The sequence below is a fragment of the Osmerus eperlanus genome, chromosome 15 (assembly GCF_963692335.1).
Source record: "Osmerus eperlanus chromosome 15, fOsmEpe2.1, whole genome shotgun sequence".
NCBI lineage: Eukaryota > Metazoa > Chordata > Actinopteri > Osmeriformes > Osmeridae > Osmerus > Osmerus eperlanus.
Genome location: NC_085032.1, coordinates 13,254,580 through 13,269,537, shown reverse-complemented (window position 1 = coordinate 13,269,537; position 14,958 = coordinate 13,254,580). Strand labels below are relative to the sequence as shown.

Sequence of the window (14,958 nt, the reverse complement as noted above, 5' to 3'; positions counted from 1 at the left end):
CTACAGTTGCAACTTTCCCCAGTGCTTCCCCACAGCCACACAAAAGCTCCCACTAGGTGCCAAGTAAGCAAAGAGTCTGTCTCCAACCTCCCAGAAAGGATCCAAGATCTGGGTTTCTCCCCTTTTGGTGATGATAAATCCAGTCCGATTGTAAATCCTGGGCTACATTTTGATCATAGGAAAAAGCAATTTATACAATTCATGATTTCTGAGGGACAGAGCAGTAGACAGACTGCTCTCTAGGTTAGACTGTCCAGGAATGCCTGGAGGAATCTGTTGCATCCATTGAAACATCATGTAAATGACTTGCCAGCAGTGCTATTGGAATAGCTTTGCCTTGCATGCATGTTGGCTTGTTTGAAAAAATAATTGAAAAAATAGAACTGTAAAGGAAAACTGCATGAATCAACCAGGTGATGAGAGCCATGGCAAATCTGACATTTCTATAAGTGAGTTGTCACACTGGTTAACTCAGTCTGCAGCCTGATAGGGTGTGCTGAGAGAAGGCCGATGCCCATGTAATTGCTTATGGAACTCGTAAGAGGAAAATGGCATTAAACTCATACACCCAGATTGTTTAGATTGTTTAGTTCTTAGAAATAGTTAAACTTTTGTACTTTAACTTAATTTAAGATCTGTATATGTTTAGTGTTTTGCACCTCCCTGCCACAGTAAATTCCGTGTTTGTATAACATACATGGCGAATAAACCGAATTCTGATTCTGATTCTGATCAGAAATGGATGAGAAGACGGTGCACATCCCAGCGGATCCACATTGGCACACAGGCTGGTGCAGTGGCCTAGAACAACCAGAGGCTCATAGCGACCAGGGGCCCGACACAGGGCCTCTCTGCCAGGCCTCGGCTCATCCTTCATCTGCTGTCTAGACAGCCTCCAGGCCTCCCCAGCCACAGCCACGGCCACAGCCTCAGTTACAGTCAGACTGCAAATCAGCCACAGCCTCAGCCCCAGCCCCAGCCTCAGCCCCTGCCCCACAGCCCCAGCCCCAGCCTCAGCCCCAGCCTCAGCCCTTGCCCCCCAGCCCCAGCCCTTGCCTCAGCCCCTACCCCTGCCCCAGCCCCTGCCCCAGCCTCAGCATCAGCCCCAACCCCAGCCAGACTACCATCCCACCAGCAGCCAACCACCCCTCTTGCAGCACCAGGGGAACAGACAGGTTCACTGATGACTAAAACAGATCCCTTACAGGACTACTTTGCACCTGTTTCTGTGAGAGAAAAAAAGTATATGGTCCCGTAACATACAGTATGTATTTGAATGAATGGTGCATCTGTGCGATATCAAAAAGAAAATGCTTCGCAAATGGTCCTAAAAGTCAACATTAGTTTTTTCGTGGAAAGAGAGACTCTGATGTCAGATGTACAGGAATGCACCTCTTCTGTGTTTGCATTCCAACTGTTTTCCTAAATCTCAGGTGATAGTTTTTGTTACCTGTTGTCATAAAGATACATCATAAAACGTCTCTGCTCTAACTTTAGACCCTGCTGGATATTTCATGTTTGCGTGTCTCTCGCTCAGCTGACATCAGAACCTCTTGTGAAATGTCTGTGTGCGACCACAGTCTCGTCTCATTCCTCCCTTACAAGCCCCGACCATCAAAGATGGCTGTAAATGTCTTATAGATGGGTGAGAATATCTGGCGGCAAAGGAATGTGGCATGTCAAAAATAGATACAGAGGACTTATTCCTGAAGCACAAGTCTGCTACCTCGTAATGTCGGTGGTGTTCCCACGCTCAAAACAGTGTTATTGGGAAAATGTTACATATGTTCTATAGAAAATGCCTGTCAAGAAAGTTTTAAAGCACGCATTACGCTTTTATTCATGTCGATTGTTGCATATTGTCCTAATATCGGAAAAGATAACACAAGACAGTTTTTTTCCATCAGGGTTGATTCAACAAATGATATGGTGAAATTATGAAGAAAAATCACGAGAATTCCTGATAATTCTCCAAGGTTTCAATGGCTACCTCTCTGTTATGGCCTGTTTGCTCTTGGTGGTTGGTGTTGCCTTAATGGCCTTTATGGTGTTTTTCCCCTGACCGGGGTTCCGGAAAAAGTCACCATGGGTCCCACTGTCTGCTTTGACTGGCCAATCAGGGATCAGCCTTGTTTCTAGACAACAACACGAGAAAGACTCTCAGTCCTGAAAAAGGTTTCAGGTCCAGTTTATATATGAACAGTCAAACTGTTCCAGTGAGTCTGTGGGAGGTGTTGAGGGCTACACTCAACAAGATCACAAAAAGGTTAGTAGGTGCTGTAGTACTCTTGCAATATCCCACAATAAGTCAACTGATGTCTATGAAGTTACATTCTATGGAGCAGCTTTATGCTTTACTTTATGCGATAAGAAATATAAAGTTTCACTTCCAGTTAGTGTTACAAGCCTTTCTTTTAACACCAGGATAAATACATAAATAAACCTACAGGGCAGGGATTTCAGTTTTAATAATCACTAATAGAAGACTTTGATCAAAGGACTTATATTTATTAACACAATAACTGGGCCTGTAACTCTTTCAACAAGGGAGGAGCCTAACGCCATTCTCTCAGCATCTTATGAGAACACTAAGCACAACGTTGTCACCCGTAGATATATTTACTGTCAACAAGCATTTGCCCTGCTGAATGTTTGCCCACTGAGAGAAATATACAATATTTGCTATGTAACCGTATATTTAAGTGATACAATGTTTAACAGATGCGTGTGGAAGAAGCGGTCTCTGGTGAGCTTGAAACTGAAGGCTGGGCTGCTGACCAATGTAAACAGCTCTGACCTGTCACCATTTCTGTTGGCCCTTGGGCCAAAAAAATCAAACTTGTGACATCACCAACCTTTTTTGTGTGCGCCATTTTGACCCACTATCAAAGCCCTTTGAGTCTTTCTGAAACACTACTATAGCTTCAAATCAAGAATAATTGTTTTCTCTACAATTGTATCAGCAGGACTTGAACATAATTAATGGGTTGTTTTGTGCCCAGTTGTTTTGTCCCCAGTCAAAAGTAAAAACACAGGGACTTCATAAACATTCAATGGTCTGATATCCAGTTATCTTGGCAAAACATGTGGAGCTAATGTTCTTCATTTATTGTCAGGACACGGTCCAAGTAGCCTATTGTAAATTGTAATTATGATCGATCGCACAAATCAATGTATTTGGTCGCAACAGTTCCTTTCAATGTAGTCTACCAACACCCATGAAAAATATTGTCTACAAATGTTTGTATGTTTGTTATTAGTTTACATTAAACAATAGGTTTGGAGGTGATATAGTACACAAAAACTGCCACAACTGCAAGCACATCTCACAATTCCCCCTGAAATTGTACCCTCTCTAGTTTTCACTTATTTTTCAGTACTGTAGATTTAATTAAATCGAGTTAGTTGCCAAACTCCTCCCACCCCACAGGGATAAAATATCCTACTGCAGAAAAAGGAGTATAATACTACATTGTCTGAACAAACTTTTAACAGAAGAAAATACATTTGATTCAACATCTCTCTTTTTCTAATTACTCTCTCTTTCTCTTTCTCTTTGTCTTTTACTCTCACACTCTTTCTCTCTCTTTCTTTCTTTCTTTCCCCCTGCATCTCACTCTGTATTGGCATCAACATGGGCCTTCGAGAGGCCTCAAAAGGGGGGGAAGAGGGGAGAACTTGGAACAATATCTTGTAAGTAAATAAATGGTCTCTCTGAAAAAGAATGCTTTTCCAAAACAGACCCAAGGCCCTCTGACTGGCCTGTGCACCAAATAATGGCCTAATTACTTCGCTGATAATATAATAGTGGTTCAACTCATATATGGTCACTGAGTTCACAAGCAGAGAGAATAGGCAAAAGGGGGGTTACATAAGACAGCGAAAAGGAGATGGAAAAAAGAGACCATTTGACAATTCAAAATCTATTTAGCAGAGGACTCGATCAGCTATTGTTATCAAGCAAGTCTATGAAGCTGTGAGGAGTCTGTCGTGTCTGTGACGTTACAATCTTTGGCTGGAGTCTGAGCTGGCAGGAGAACAGAACGAAGAGAGGCTCATTGTTTCCATATTAAATGATGAGTCCAAACACTGACCAGGTGTGATGTTTCCCAACCATAGGGGAAATAAGATCCAAGCTGAAAACTTAGTGAAGGAACAACATTAATAATTCACATTAACAATAAGTAACAATTTATTGATTAACTTGATTTACATTTTCGAGTTTTTAGTATTTTGTTTGTATCCATGGCTCACAGTTGTGTACAGATGTGTTGTACACTGTTCAAAAAGAAAATATATCAAAGTGCAACGCAAGTTCAAGCGGTCCAAAGGATCATACTGAAAACCACTATTCACTATTCCAGCACCTGAAAAGTCGATCACTTCCCAAAAAAACTAACCAGAGCACTGATTTCCAGAGTGTGTAGGGGGTGTGGGGCTGGGGGTGTGGGGCTGGGGGTGTGGGACTGGGGGTGTGGGACTGGGGGTGTGGGGCTGGGGGTGTGGGACTGGGGGTGTGGGGCTGGGGGTGTGGGACTGGGGGTGTGGGGCTGGGGGTGTGGGACTGGGGGTGTGGGGGGGTGGGAAGGCAAGTGGGAGAGAGAGAGCGAAACACAGAGAGAAGGGGGAGGAGGGGTGTTCCTGCGTCACGTTGCTTTCATTTGCTAACCGGCTGCCAAAGAAAATGATGACCTGCTAGAGGGGTTCTTTCCTTGGCCTGGCGTCAGTTCTGGCACAGATGTCAGCTGGACCCAAACACTGAACAAGTGTAATCTTCACAGTATAATGAATATGACAAAGAAAACAAGAAGGAGAAAGGAACCCAACACTCACCTTTACCTATGAAACGGCTGGTTCTTCCCACAATTTATGCACGTTGTAACAGCTGGAGTGCCTTGAACCAAAGTGCAAAATGTAACCTAATGATCATTTATATTACAGTTATATATGTAGATATCAAATGTTGTCATATTACAACACATGTTATTGTGTTAATTAATATACAAAATAACCTGGCGCTGTCTATCAGGTCTTTTTGGACATAGCCAGTGACCTCACCTCTACCTTTGACATGTTGTAAGGTAACTGTATTATTCACTCTCTTTAGTAGCCTATGTGTTTCTTCATCACTTTGTGCAGCTGCGCAAACTTATAGCAGATGTTTTGTGAGAAGTTCACCAAGACCTGCCAGGAACGCGATTTAAGAAACCAAACATTACGCTTCCAAATTATGTTTTGTTTCAGGTGACAGGGAGAGGCTGCGCACACCTTTAAAGCTGGCCCACTTCCTGCACCGTCCACTGCGATATATAAACTCAGTGAGTCGAACTGTGAGCCCAAGTACTCCTATAGCTTGACAAGAGCAACAGCCCTCTATTGGACACTTTCCTTCTCTCTTCTGTTGCAAAAGCTTGGGAAGAAATCGCTTGGCAACGCATGCACAAGATACCGCAGCACTGTTGAAGGAAGGTAGGACCTTTTCCAAGTAAGAAATTCTATCCATCCTGTCACTGGTGTATTTTTTTAAGTAGGCTATGATTTTTGGGATAATTCTGAACTTTTGCAAAGCATTTTGAACGGCCAGCTGCATCGGCTCAATTCATATACATGCATAAATCGTTTTGTTGCATAGCCTACCGACATATTTTATGTAGCCTATTTACTGAAAAGAAAATTCAAAAGGATTTTTTATATTTCATTTCAGATTGATTCAAGAGTATTCGGAGTACATCCTGTCAGAAATCCTAACAAATAAAACATGAACGTTCAGTACTATTCCATAGACTTTTTGCTTCTCTGCATATCTTGTGGAGCAAGTGTTTTGGCAACGAGTATTCCTGCCGTGTCCACGTTGCCAGCTACCAATTTCACCAATCTTGGCGCAGCGTTCAACTATGGAACGGACACCAGCAATATTTCCAAAACCAGGAGGAAGCGTTATATTACCCAAAATGACATGCTTGCCATTCTTGATTACCACAATAAAGTAAGAGGAAAGGTTTTCCCCCCGGCTTCCAACATGGAGTATATGGTAAGTGACATTCTAACCAAAGTCGTTACTTTGCAATTCTGGAGTTTTTCCAATATACAGTGATGACTGTGATGTTATGTACTTATTGATTCTATTTTGTGTTTACATAGCTCTGTCAGTTTCATGCCTTTTCATAGTAAGACTTTGTATAAAAGAGATACAGTTTAAGAGTGTATGGTATCATATTTGAAGTGCACTGATTGGTATGAATTGATGTATATTTGCAGGAAGCAACAATGACAAATGTCCTTTAGCCCTTTGGCACTCCCAGCTGTTGAGCACATTGGAGCTTAGGACCACCAAAGTAGACCCTTGCTTGGAGTGGGTTTGGCTGTAACACCAGTGGTCCACTAGTGAGAAAGTGTTGAGAGCCTCAATACTGAAATCTGAAAATGCCTTTTCACACATCAGATTAGACATACTATGTGCTCAGTGGCCAATACCATGTTGCACACTGAAGTGTCTGACTTGGATGCCAAAAGCTGATTTTATAGTTTTGGTTCATGAAAGGGGGAAACTGACTTTGTCTTGAAGGTGCATTCCCTCACTACATCTGTATACAAATATGCATGGTCATGGTAATGTAGGTCAACTCTACTGCTGAAGTCATGAGCAGAAGTGTTTCCCCATCGCACAGTGCATCCTTCAGAATAGGAAACATGTGTGAGGGCAGCTGACTAGGACCAAGTTCACTGACTTCCTGCCTTCATCCTTCATTACATCTATCGGACTGTTAGTGTGTGGAACAAATAAACGTTTTGGAGTTCCGAGTGCCCGTAGCCTTCCATCTTTCAGTTTGGCGACATAATGACACAGCAAAGTTAGTTGAAGTGAGAAAGATTTCTCACAGCCACACCGGTGGGCAGGCAGTGAAGAGGAGGAGGCTTAGTGTGTATATTTTCTGTGTGTTATAAGAGCTTTTGTTTTCTTTACGTTTAGATATGGGACGAGAACCTGGCCAAGACGGCGGAAGACTGGGCCCATGCCTGTATGTGGGAGCACGGGCCCCGCCACCTCCTCAGATTCCTGGGCCAGAACCTCTCCGTCAGGACGGGTCGGTGAGTGACCTCTGACCCCGCACATGTGCACTTCCCAAGACTGGCTAGAGAAGTCATGGCCATTTCCTAGCCTTGCGCCATCCCCAAGGTTTTTTTTTTTTACTATGACCCGGCAGAAGGTCCTGGAATGTTCCTGTGAACCCAGCAAATAAACAGAAGCAGTTTCTCCAGACATGGTCGAGAGGGAGCCAGTCGCAACCTCTCGGTGGCCGCTGACCCGCCGGGCAGGACCTCAGCCTTAGTGCATGACTCAGTCTGACACCTCGTCTGTGGTTCACCCAGAGAGCTCAAATTCAAGACCTCTCGGACTCGACTCTGTTACTGTCTCCGTGTGTCTGTGTGGAAGAGGCTTGAAAACCTACTGTTCTCACGAGAGACTGTCTGTGTTTGTCCATAGCTATCGCTCCATTCTCCAGCTGGTGAAACCATGGTACGACGAGGTCAAGGACTACGTGTTCCCTTACCCACGTGACTGCAACCCACGCTGCCCCCTCAAATGCTACGGACCCATGTGCACACACTATACACAGGTGGGTGGAACCAAAGAGCCACAAAGCAGCATGACCACAAATGAGCATGACCCCTTAAAGCCAATTTAAGTCTCTCAGCCAGCATGGCATGGTTTCACTGTGAATTGTGTCTCACCTTTGTTCAGATGGTGTGGGCGTCATCCAACAAAGTGGGCTGTGCTGTACACACTTGTCACAATATGAATGTGTGGGGCTCTGTGTGGAAACGGGCCACATACTTAGTGTGCAACTACTCTTCTAAGTAAGTATATCACAACCACATAACACACCTTGCAGGACTGTAAGGTCCCTGAATTAGATCCATGGACTGTTGATTGCAAACATCCTGTGTGGATTAGCCCTAGCAAGCATGCTACAGGGAGTCAGGTGGCTGAGCGGTTAAGGAATCGGGCTAGTAATCAGAAGGTTGCTGGTTCGATTCCCGGCCGTGCAAATGACATTGTGTCCTTGGGCAAGGCACTTTACACTGCTTGCCTCGGGGGAATGTAAATGCTAACCTACACGTTGAAAATGAAATTTCCAAATAGAGAGAGTTTGTTCTTGACAGTGGAACTTCGCAACACATTCCACTACCACCCAAGTCAAACTGTGTATGGGTAGCGCATTCCAAAAGATCCAGAATCTCACATAATTCCAGAAGAATTCTTTCCCTAATGCCAAAATCAAAGGGTCGTTTTTCATGGCTGTTGGTACTTGTGACTGACTTGTGACCTACGCTTAAGACAACGAATTCAACACACCTCTTTTGACTCAGCTAATTCAACTTACGCTATGTAGGTAGTGACCCACCATGTTCTGCTAGTTTGGAGAGACATATGAGGGTACTGCGGAGGAGCCAAGTACATTTTTGACGTAATACTAGTAAATCATTACCGGTAGTCATCATCATACTTGGAACTTTTCATCCTCTTAACCTAACCTATGGGTTGTGTGTCTTCTGTCTTCCAGGGGGAACTGGATAGGAGAGGCCCCCTACAAAGTAGGTGTCCCTTGCTCTGCCTGTCCTCCCAGCTATGGGGGCTCTTGCAGCAACAACATGTGCTTCCCTGCCCTGAAAACAAACTACCTGCACTGGTTCAAATAAACACAGGTTCCTCCAAGTTCTCCCTTAAATAAGCTGACTCCCTTACTGCCATAGGGACTTCTCTACCCTGAAAGGATTTGCACAACAGTCCTGGACCATGCCTTTCTGTATATAAGGGCTTATTTAAGAGTCCAGCACACATTTAAAGGCAGAACATGTTTCGATGATGTGAGGTCATTCATGATGTGTATATAAACTGTACAATTATTTTATGTTTTTGTACAAAAACTTTTCATTGATATGATTTGAAGGTTTGGAAAGGCCGATTAATTGAAAGATTATGAGAGAATATATCTGATGGTGGTGCATGCATTCTTTCTGTTTCACTATTGTTTTATTCCTGATTATTAAGGGTCAAGATGCTTTGTTGTCTAATGGTTTATGGAATATTGATAATAACCAATCACAGCTGCTTAATTCTCTTCAATGGTGCTAAAGGTGTCACACTTTGAGTCGGTGTGTGTTACCCACATGGCCCTGTCATGGTCAGAGGAACATCATGATAATAGCTTCAATTTGTGTTGTAGCCAGTTGGCAAAAGCTGGAAGGTCACACTACAATATCGTTGATGGTGATTATTTTTGTAATGCTGGTGTTTTGTCACCATAGTGAGTTTAGTGGTGCTTTGTGTGAGTTTCAGTGTGCACTGATTGTGATGCTTAACCTTTTTATAATTGTACTTTTATGTCATAGCTGAGCGCATTTCACAGGTTTCAGTCAGTATTATCCAGATTGATGGGACAAGGAGAAAAATTTCAGTAGACAAATCTAATGTCCCTTGTCTGAAGTTGTTTTATGTTGTTCACAGATTTGTTTTCAGTTCTGAGATAATGAAATGCACCTTAAGTGTTTCTATATTCTCAAATATCAAGAAATCACTATTTTTGTATATAATCACCATAATCTAACTATGACTATCCTTATACGTCATGCATACTCTAAGTTATTCATTTTTATATGCCAGAAATATTTAATTTAAAATGAATGTTTTACGGTGTCTTGTAAAAAGTTATGTATATAGAAATGTTTAAATGTGTTTTCTCCTTTTGCATTTATGTCGAAAGAATGAAATGGATTGTATGATTGCATTTCCCATTTTGAGCAGACTATAGTGATTTATATGAACTAAGCACTAGGACAGTATTGGCAAGTAAATGCCTCCACTATTTCCAAATTCCTTTAAAAACTAGGTCAGATTCTGAACAGTCTTCCACATTCACTGTATGGGCTTGTGTCTGATAACCAAGTAACAATGGCGTTTAGCAAAATCAGCAGTGTAAAGAAATAGCATAAAATTGAATGAAAAACTTTTAGATGTAAAATAGAGATTAACAGGACAACACCAGCATTAGCAATTAGCATGATTTTTAAAATCCGCACTGACTGTATTTAAATTCTGAATTGTTGTATTTATACAATGAATTGTGCTTCAGCTGCTGTGTTTTGTATTTTGTAATAAAAAAAAACCCTCTTGCTAAATTTGGACAGTTTGTTATGTGTTCACCATCCCGCTCCACCTAGACTGTGTTCTGCTTCTGGTCCTCCTCAAGGTCTCCTGTCTGGTCAGTTCTCACAGGACCTGCCCTCGTCTCATATTGATTAGAGGATCTGTCAGGGAACCCAGTCTCATCCCGTTTCTTTGATATTCTGTTTTCACTTTCAATTAAACACTGCCATCGCAAAGCCCAAATCCCGGATATCAAAGGCTGAGCTGAAGAGAGAAAAACACAGCAGAACTACAATTGAATCCTAATAAGAAAATGTTGACTTTGGCCTTGTGGGTCTGTGTCTACACAAACCAAGGCAAGCGATACGTTTTCTGGGGGCCCTCTCATCTAGCTCTGTCCCATGAAACCATTGACCTCGGTGAAAGAAAGAGGCAGGGAAGGACAGAGGGAGGAGTGGCTGGGAAATTGTAAGACAGAGTGACTTAGTAAGTATAAAAAGGGAGGGGGTTAAAAGTAAAGAAAGCAAAACCAGAGAAAGAATGGAAAGGATAGAAAGAGAGCGAGAGAAAGTTGACATTTCTCCCTACACAGTCAAACAGCTTTCACAGCCTAAAAATCCTCTCAGACTGGAGGAAGGTATGTAAAAAATCAGAAAAGGGAAATATGATGCCATAAATGTTTTGATGTGTTGGGCAGACATCGCAGTTCCTGTACTTGCAGACATCCAGCTGGGTTCCTCAGAGTAGACTCGTCCCAAGCCAGCTTCATACCAGGCCTAGTGGACCATCAGACACCCTGGAAACTCTTGCAGAGGAGCTTAGGCATGGATTAGTATGCTTGAGTACAAATCCGTCAGTCTGCACAAAGCGGAACTTCAGCAGAATGGATGACTAGTGATTGTTTGAGTCACTTGGGCAGGACGGAAGCGAGAGGCAGTGATGAGTTCGGCCGCCTGGTGTCAGACAGGCAGCAGTCATCCACCAGGCCCTGAGACAGCAGTGAAGCAGGGAAATGAAATGGATTTAGGTTAGTCAGCATGCACACAGGATAATGTGACTCTGACGATGAAGCGAATTAGAGGCTTAGGGAGGGCACTGTATGCTTACTGTACAAGGCGTAGGCAAGCACACAACGCCGTAGGATATGTGAGGTCAAGACCTTCTGGTTAAATGGTGGTACCAGAGGTACCGATTGTGTGAATGCACCACAGTTAAAGATAAAGAAGTTAAAGCAGCTTGGGTTTCCGTCTGTCATGAACAGCATGAATGAGCTCACATTTACAGTACGACCAGCATGGAGATTGAAATCAGGGCTGGGGTTTCCAACAGTAATGAATCATTCTGCCTACCGACCAAGTTAGCCACTACCGGTGCCAGCAGCTGCTCACTGCATTGCTCTGACATATCGACCGCCTCTTCCCCACATGCCCTAATAATCCAACTTTAAAATCAATTACCGTCTTGTTAAAATAAAATAAGTGTTGAAATGAGTAACTTTTGCTCCAATGAGAGAGAGGTGAATTGTTTGTTTGGGTAGGAAGACGTCAAAGGGGGGAGACTGATTAATTCTGGGATGGGTGGAGGCAAATGATTTCCAACAAACGGGTTTAGATGGCATTACAGGCAGCTCTGCTCAGCATTTTAAGAAAGTGCAGGAAGGTGCAAAACTGGGCCCTTTAAATTGGGATTGATATTTAATCGATGGTCAGCCATTGTATTTCTGTCATTGATCTTTTCTGTCATGATGTGTGTGGTGTAACTAAAATTGAAATCACAGCAGATTCTGAGGTCCCTCTAAACAAGTCTTCTCTTCTTCTTAGCTTTTTGCATTATGCCTCACAATGTTAAGACTTCTCTACAGGACCCAGGCTGTCTAACCAGAGGATGTCCTCACTCTGCGCCAAACAGCACTGAGGGCTGTGCTGTTAGAATGAGTCTGCTGTTTTGCAAAACAGCATCCAGGGTGAAGGCTCAATGTAACTCAGTCAAAATAAGGTTCGCAAAACAAGGCCGTAAATTTGGTTACGGACAGTGTCAATATTCACCTCCTTATCCCAGCGTAAACAATTTGGATGAAATGGACTGTGCTGGTCTGCTAGGCAGGACACAGCATCTGGACGGCTACTCACTAGATGTGCTCGGCTGAGAAGAGAAAATACATTACATAGTTAACAGACATTGCTTGTTCCAAACTAGCTACCGACCTCAGGTGTGCAGGGAAAAAGGTGTGAAATGAGAAAAGGTGTTATTGAAGGGCGGAAGAGACTGTTGTCTTCGCTCTGGGCATAATTTGTACTGCTGTGTTCCAAGGACCTTGGTAATACTTCGAAATGCATACAGAATAGATGGGGAAAAGTGAGATCAATCCACCAACCTTCCACAGGGGAACCCAAACATCTGTTGTACAACTACAGGGGAGTCAGGTGGCTAAGTGATTAGGGAATCGGGCAAATAATCTGAAGGTTGCCAGTTCGATTCCCGGCCGTGCCAAATGACGTTGTGTCCTTGGGCAAGGCACTTCACCCTACTTGCCTCAGGGGAATGTCCCTGTACTTACTGTAAGTCACTCTGGATAAGAGCGTCTGATTAATGACTAAATGTAAACTAGACCAAAGAAGAAATCCCTTTTGAAAAAGCTTTGGGGTGGTCATAGTATTTAATCTCTTCACTCACAGGTAGAACTGCATGTCACACTAGCATCAGTCCTAACATCCTCTCTTATAAACTATGGGCAAAGAGTCCATGCCCCCAGGTGGGAGTTCAATACCAGAGAGGTCTGTTGACAGCCATGTTTGACAGTTTGACTAAGGCCTCCTAATGGAGGAACGTTTTGAGATCTTCTCCGATGTTAGAATGTACATATGAAAAACCCCTCACAGACGTAAATCTCCTCGGTCACGCCCAAACCCCCAGGCTGGCTGGGTCATACCCAACCCCCAGGCTGGCTGGGTCATACCCAACCCCCAGGCTGGCTGGGTCATACCCAACCCCCAGTCTGGCTGGGTCATACCCAACCCCCCAGGCTGGCTGGGTCACGCCCAACCCCCAGGCTGGCTGGGTCATACCCAACCCCCAGGCTGGCTGGGTGAGGTCTTGTGTTGCCTGAGCCTCTCTCGCTCTACGTTCTGGCTCGGATGCACGCGCTTCAAAAGAGAAAAAATAAAGCTGCAGTGGTAGACAGATCATTTGCGGTGACATGGCCGGCTATTTTAGCGCATGTTGCCGTTTATTTAGGACAACATCCCCATAACATTGGGGTAAATCTCTCAGCTCTCCATGGCTTGGAGGGACCTGTAGTATCATCATCACGTGTGTAACGCGCCGGCAGACAACCCATCCAAACAACAGTTATTTTATGAGGAGGCAAAGTATATTGAAAGGGTATGTCTACTGTGTAGTATGAAAAAGCTATAACATAATTATTTGTACTGTGTGGTGGGTTTCCGCTCTGCCAAATATGCATTTTAGTTGAACTAATAAAATATGAGTAAAGCATATCCAAGTACCTCAACATTGGCATGATATTTTATGATTTTGGACTGGCCGGAGATATCAACGTGCCTCTGCAGTGTAGTCTACAGTATTTTCCACACCTCAGATCTGACATGAATGTAATCCAACCCTATACACTGCGTTGGACCTGGGTATCACTGTACGTCACCCTTCATCCCAAATCGCAACGTCTCAGGCCAAAGCATTCCAAGCAGGCTGCCCCCAAGGTTAGACTCCCGGGATATCTCTGACCATGGTGACGTTTAAGAACACAAACTGTAGCGAACAGTGACCTGTGTCCTGTGTTTAGCTCCTGTGTAGTTCCTGCTGTAGTCTTTGTCTTGGACTGTCTGTAGAGAAGTCTGACATTACGAGACATTTGTCTTGGACTGTCTTCCCTCCCAACTTGAGGCCCTGGAGGGGCCCTCTGCTTTCCCACTGACATGTAATCAGACAAGCTTTTCCCTGACTCTGGCTCGCTCATGTTTACTTCAGATAAAGAGAGGGGACCGTTGAGACCATGCTTGGACTCAACGTGCTTTGGTGGAGCGGATACACGAGCACAGATGTTCAGACATTCACACAAACATCCAAACAGTGTCCTTCTCACTCTCTCATTAGCATCTAAAGTTCTGCTGATTGACATGGTCACAGACATCCTATTGGCCCTCTTATTGGTCTTCACGGTCCTTCTCATGTAGTTTTGTCTAGACAAACATTGGTAAATCTGTTTAATCTTGATTTTTATCAGAATGCGAATCACTTTATTATTGAACTTACCGTCACTGTGTAATAGATAGCTGTGTGACCACATGCTAAAATCCATGGTGAGAAAGTGGTGTGGTGAGACTGCTCATGCCTTGAAGAGGTACTGATGGACACTGCCCCCTGTTGGTCATCAGTGAATGTGGATGAAAATCATGAAGCAGATGAAAGGAAATCAGGAACTGCGATGTAGAGATCAACCCTACTTAGTAACATTAAACTACGCTAAAACGTGATTCACTTATCCCTTTCTGATAGAAGGTTTCTAAGCATTGCAGTATGGTATAACAAATAAAACACTTTGAATACAAAATGGACGCACCTGTCTGTTTTTGTCCATCTTGAATGTGGATTAGTTTGTGGTGTAAAATGTCAGAAAGGCATCAGATATGAACATGCTATTTGATTTAATAAAAAACAGTTTGCTATTTGGGGGCCCACATACACACATTTGAGCAAGCAGATCTGTCGAGTTTCGCAGTGCACTGACAAAAAGGAACCTGCAGAGGGCAGAGTTAGACCAACTAAATCTGACATACATCTACATTTAC

At 43.5% G+C, this 14,958-nt stretch overlaps 1 protein-coding gene across 2 annotated transcripts; it reads left to right on the top strand.

Moving 5' to 3' along the window:
* Positions 1 to 5,331: 5,331 nt before the first annotated feature.
* pi15a (peptidase inhibitor 15a) lies at positions 5,332 to 10,166 on the top strand. 2 transcript variants are annotated; one of them, XM_062479565.1, is made up of 6 exons: positions 5,332 to 5,485; positions 5,705 to 6,031; positions 6,971 to 7,089; positions 7,487 to 7,619; positions 7,745 to 7,860; positions 8,568 to 10,166. In XM_062479565.1, exons 2-6 carry the CDS (start codon positions 5,759 to 5,761, stop codon positions 8,701 to 8,703), a joined length of 777 nt encoding a protein of 258 aa, XP_062335549.1. In that variant the 5' UTR covers positions 5,332 to 5,485; positions 5,705 to 5,758; the 3' UTR covers positions 8,704 to 10,166. The 2 variants fall into 2 exon arrangements, with proteins under 2 accessions (XP_062335549.1, XP_062335550.1); XM_062479566.1 differs by having other exon boundaries at positions 5,339 to 5,469.
* Positions 10,167 to 14,958: the final 4,792 nt, after the last annotated feature.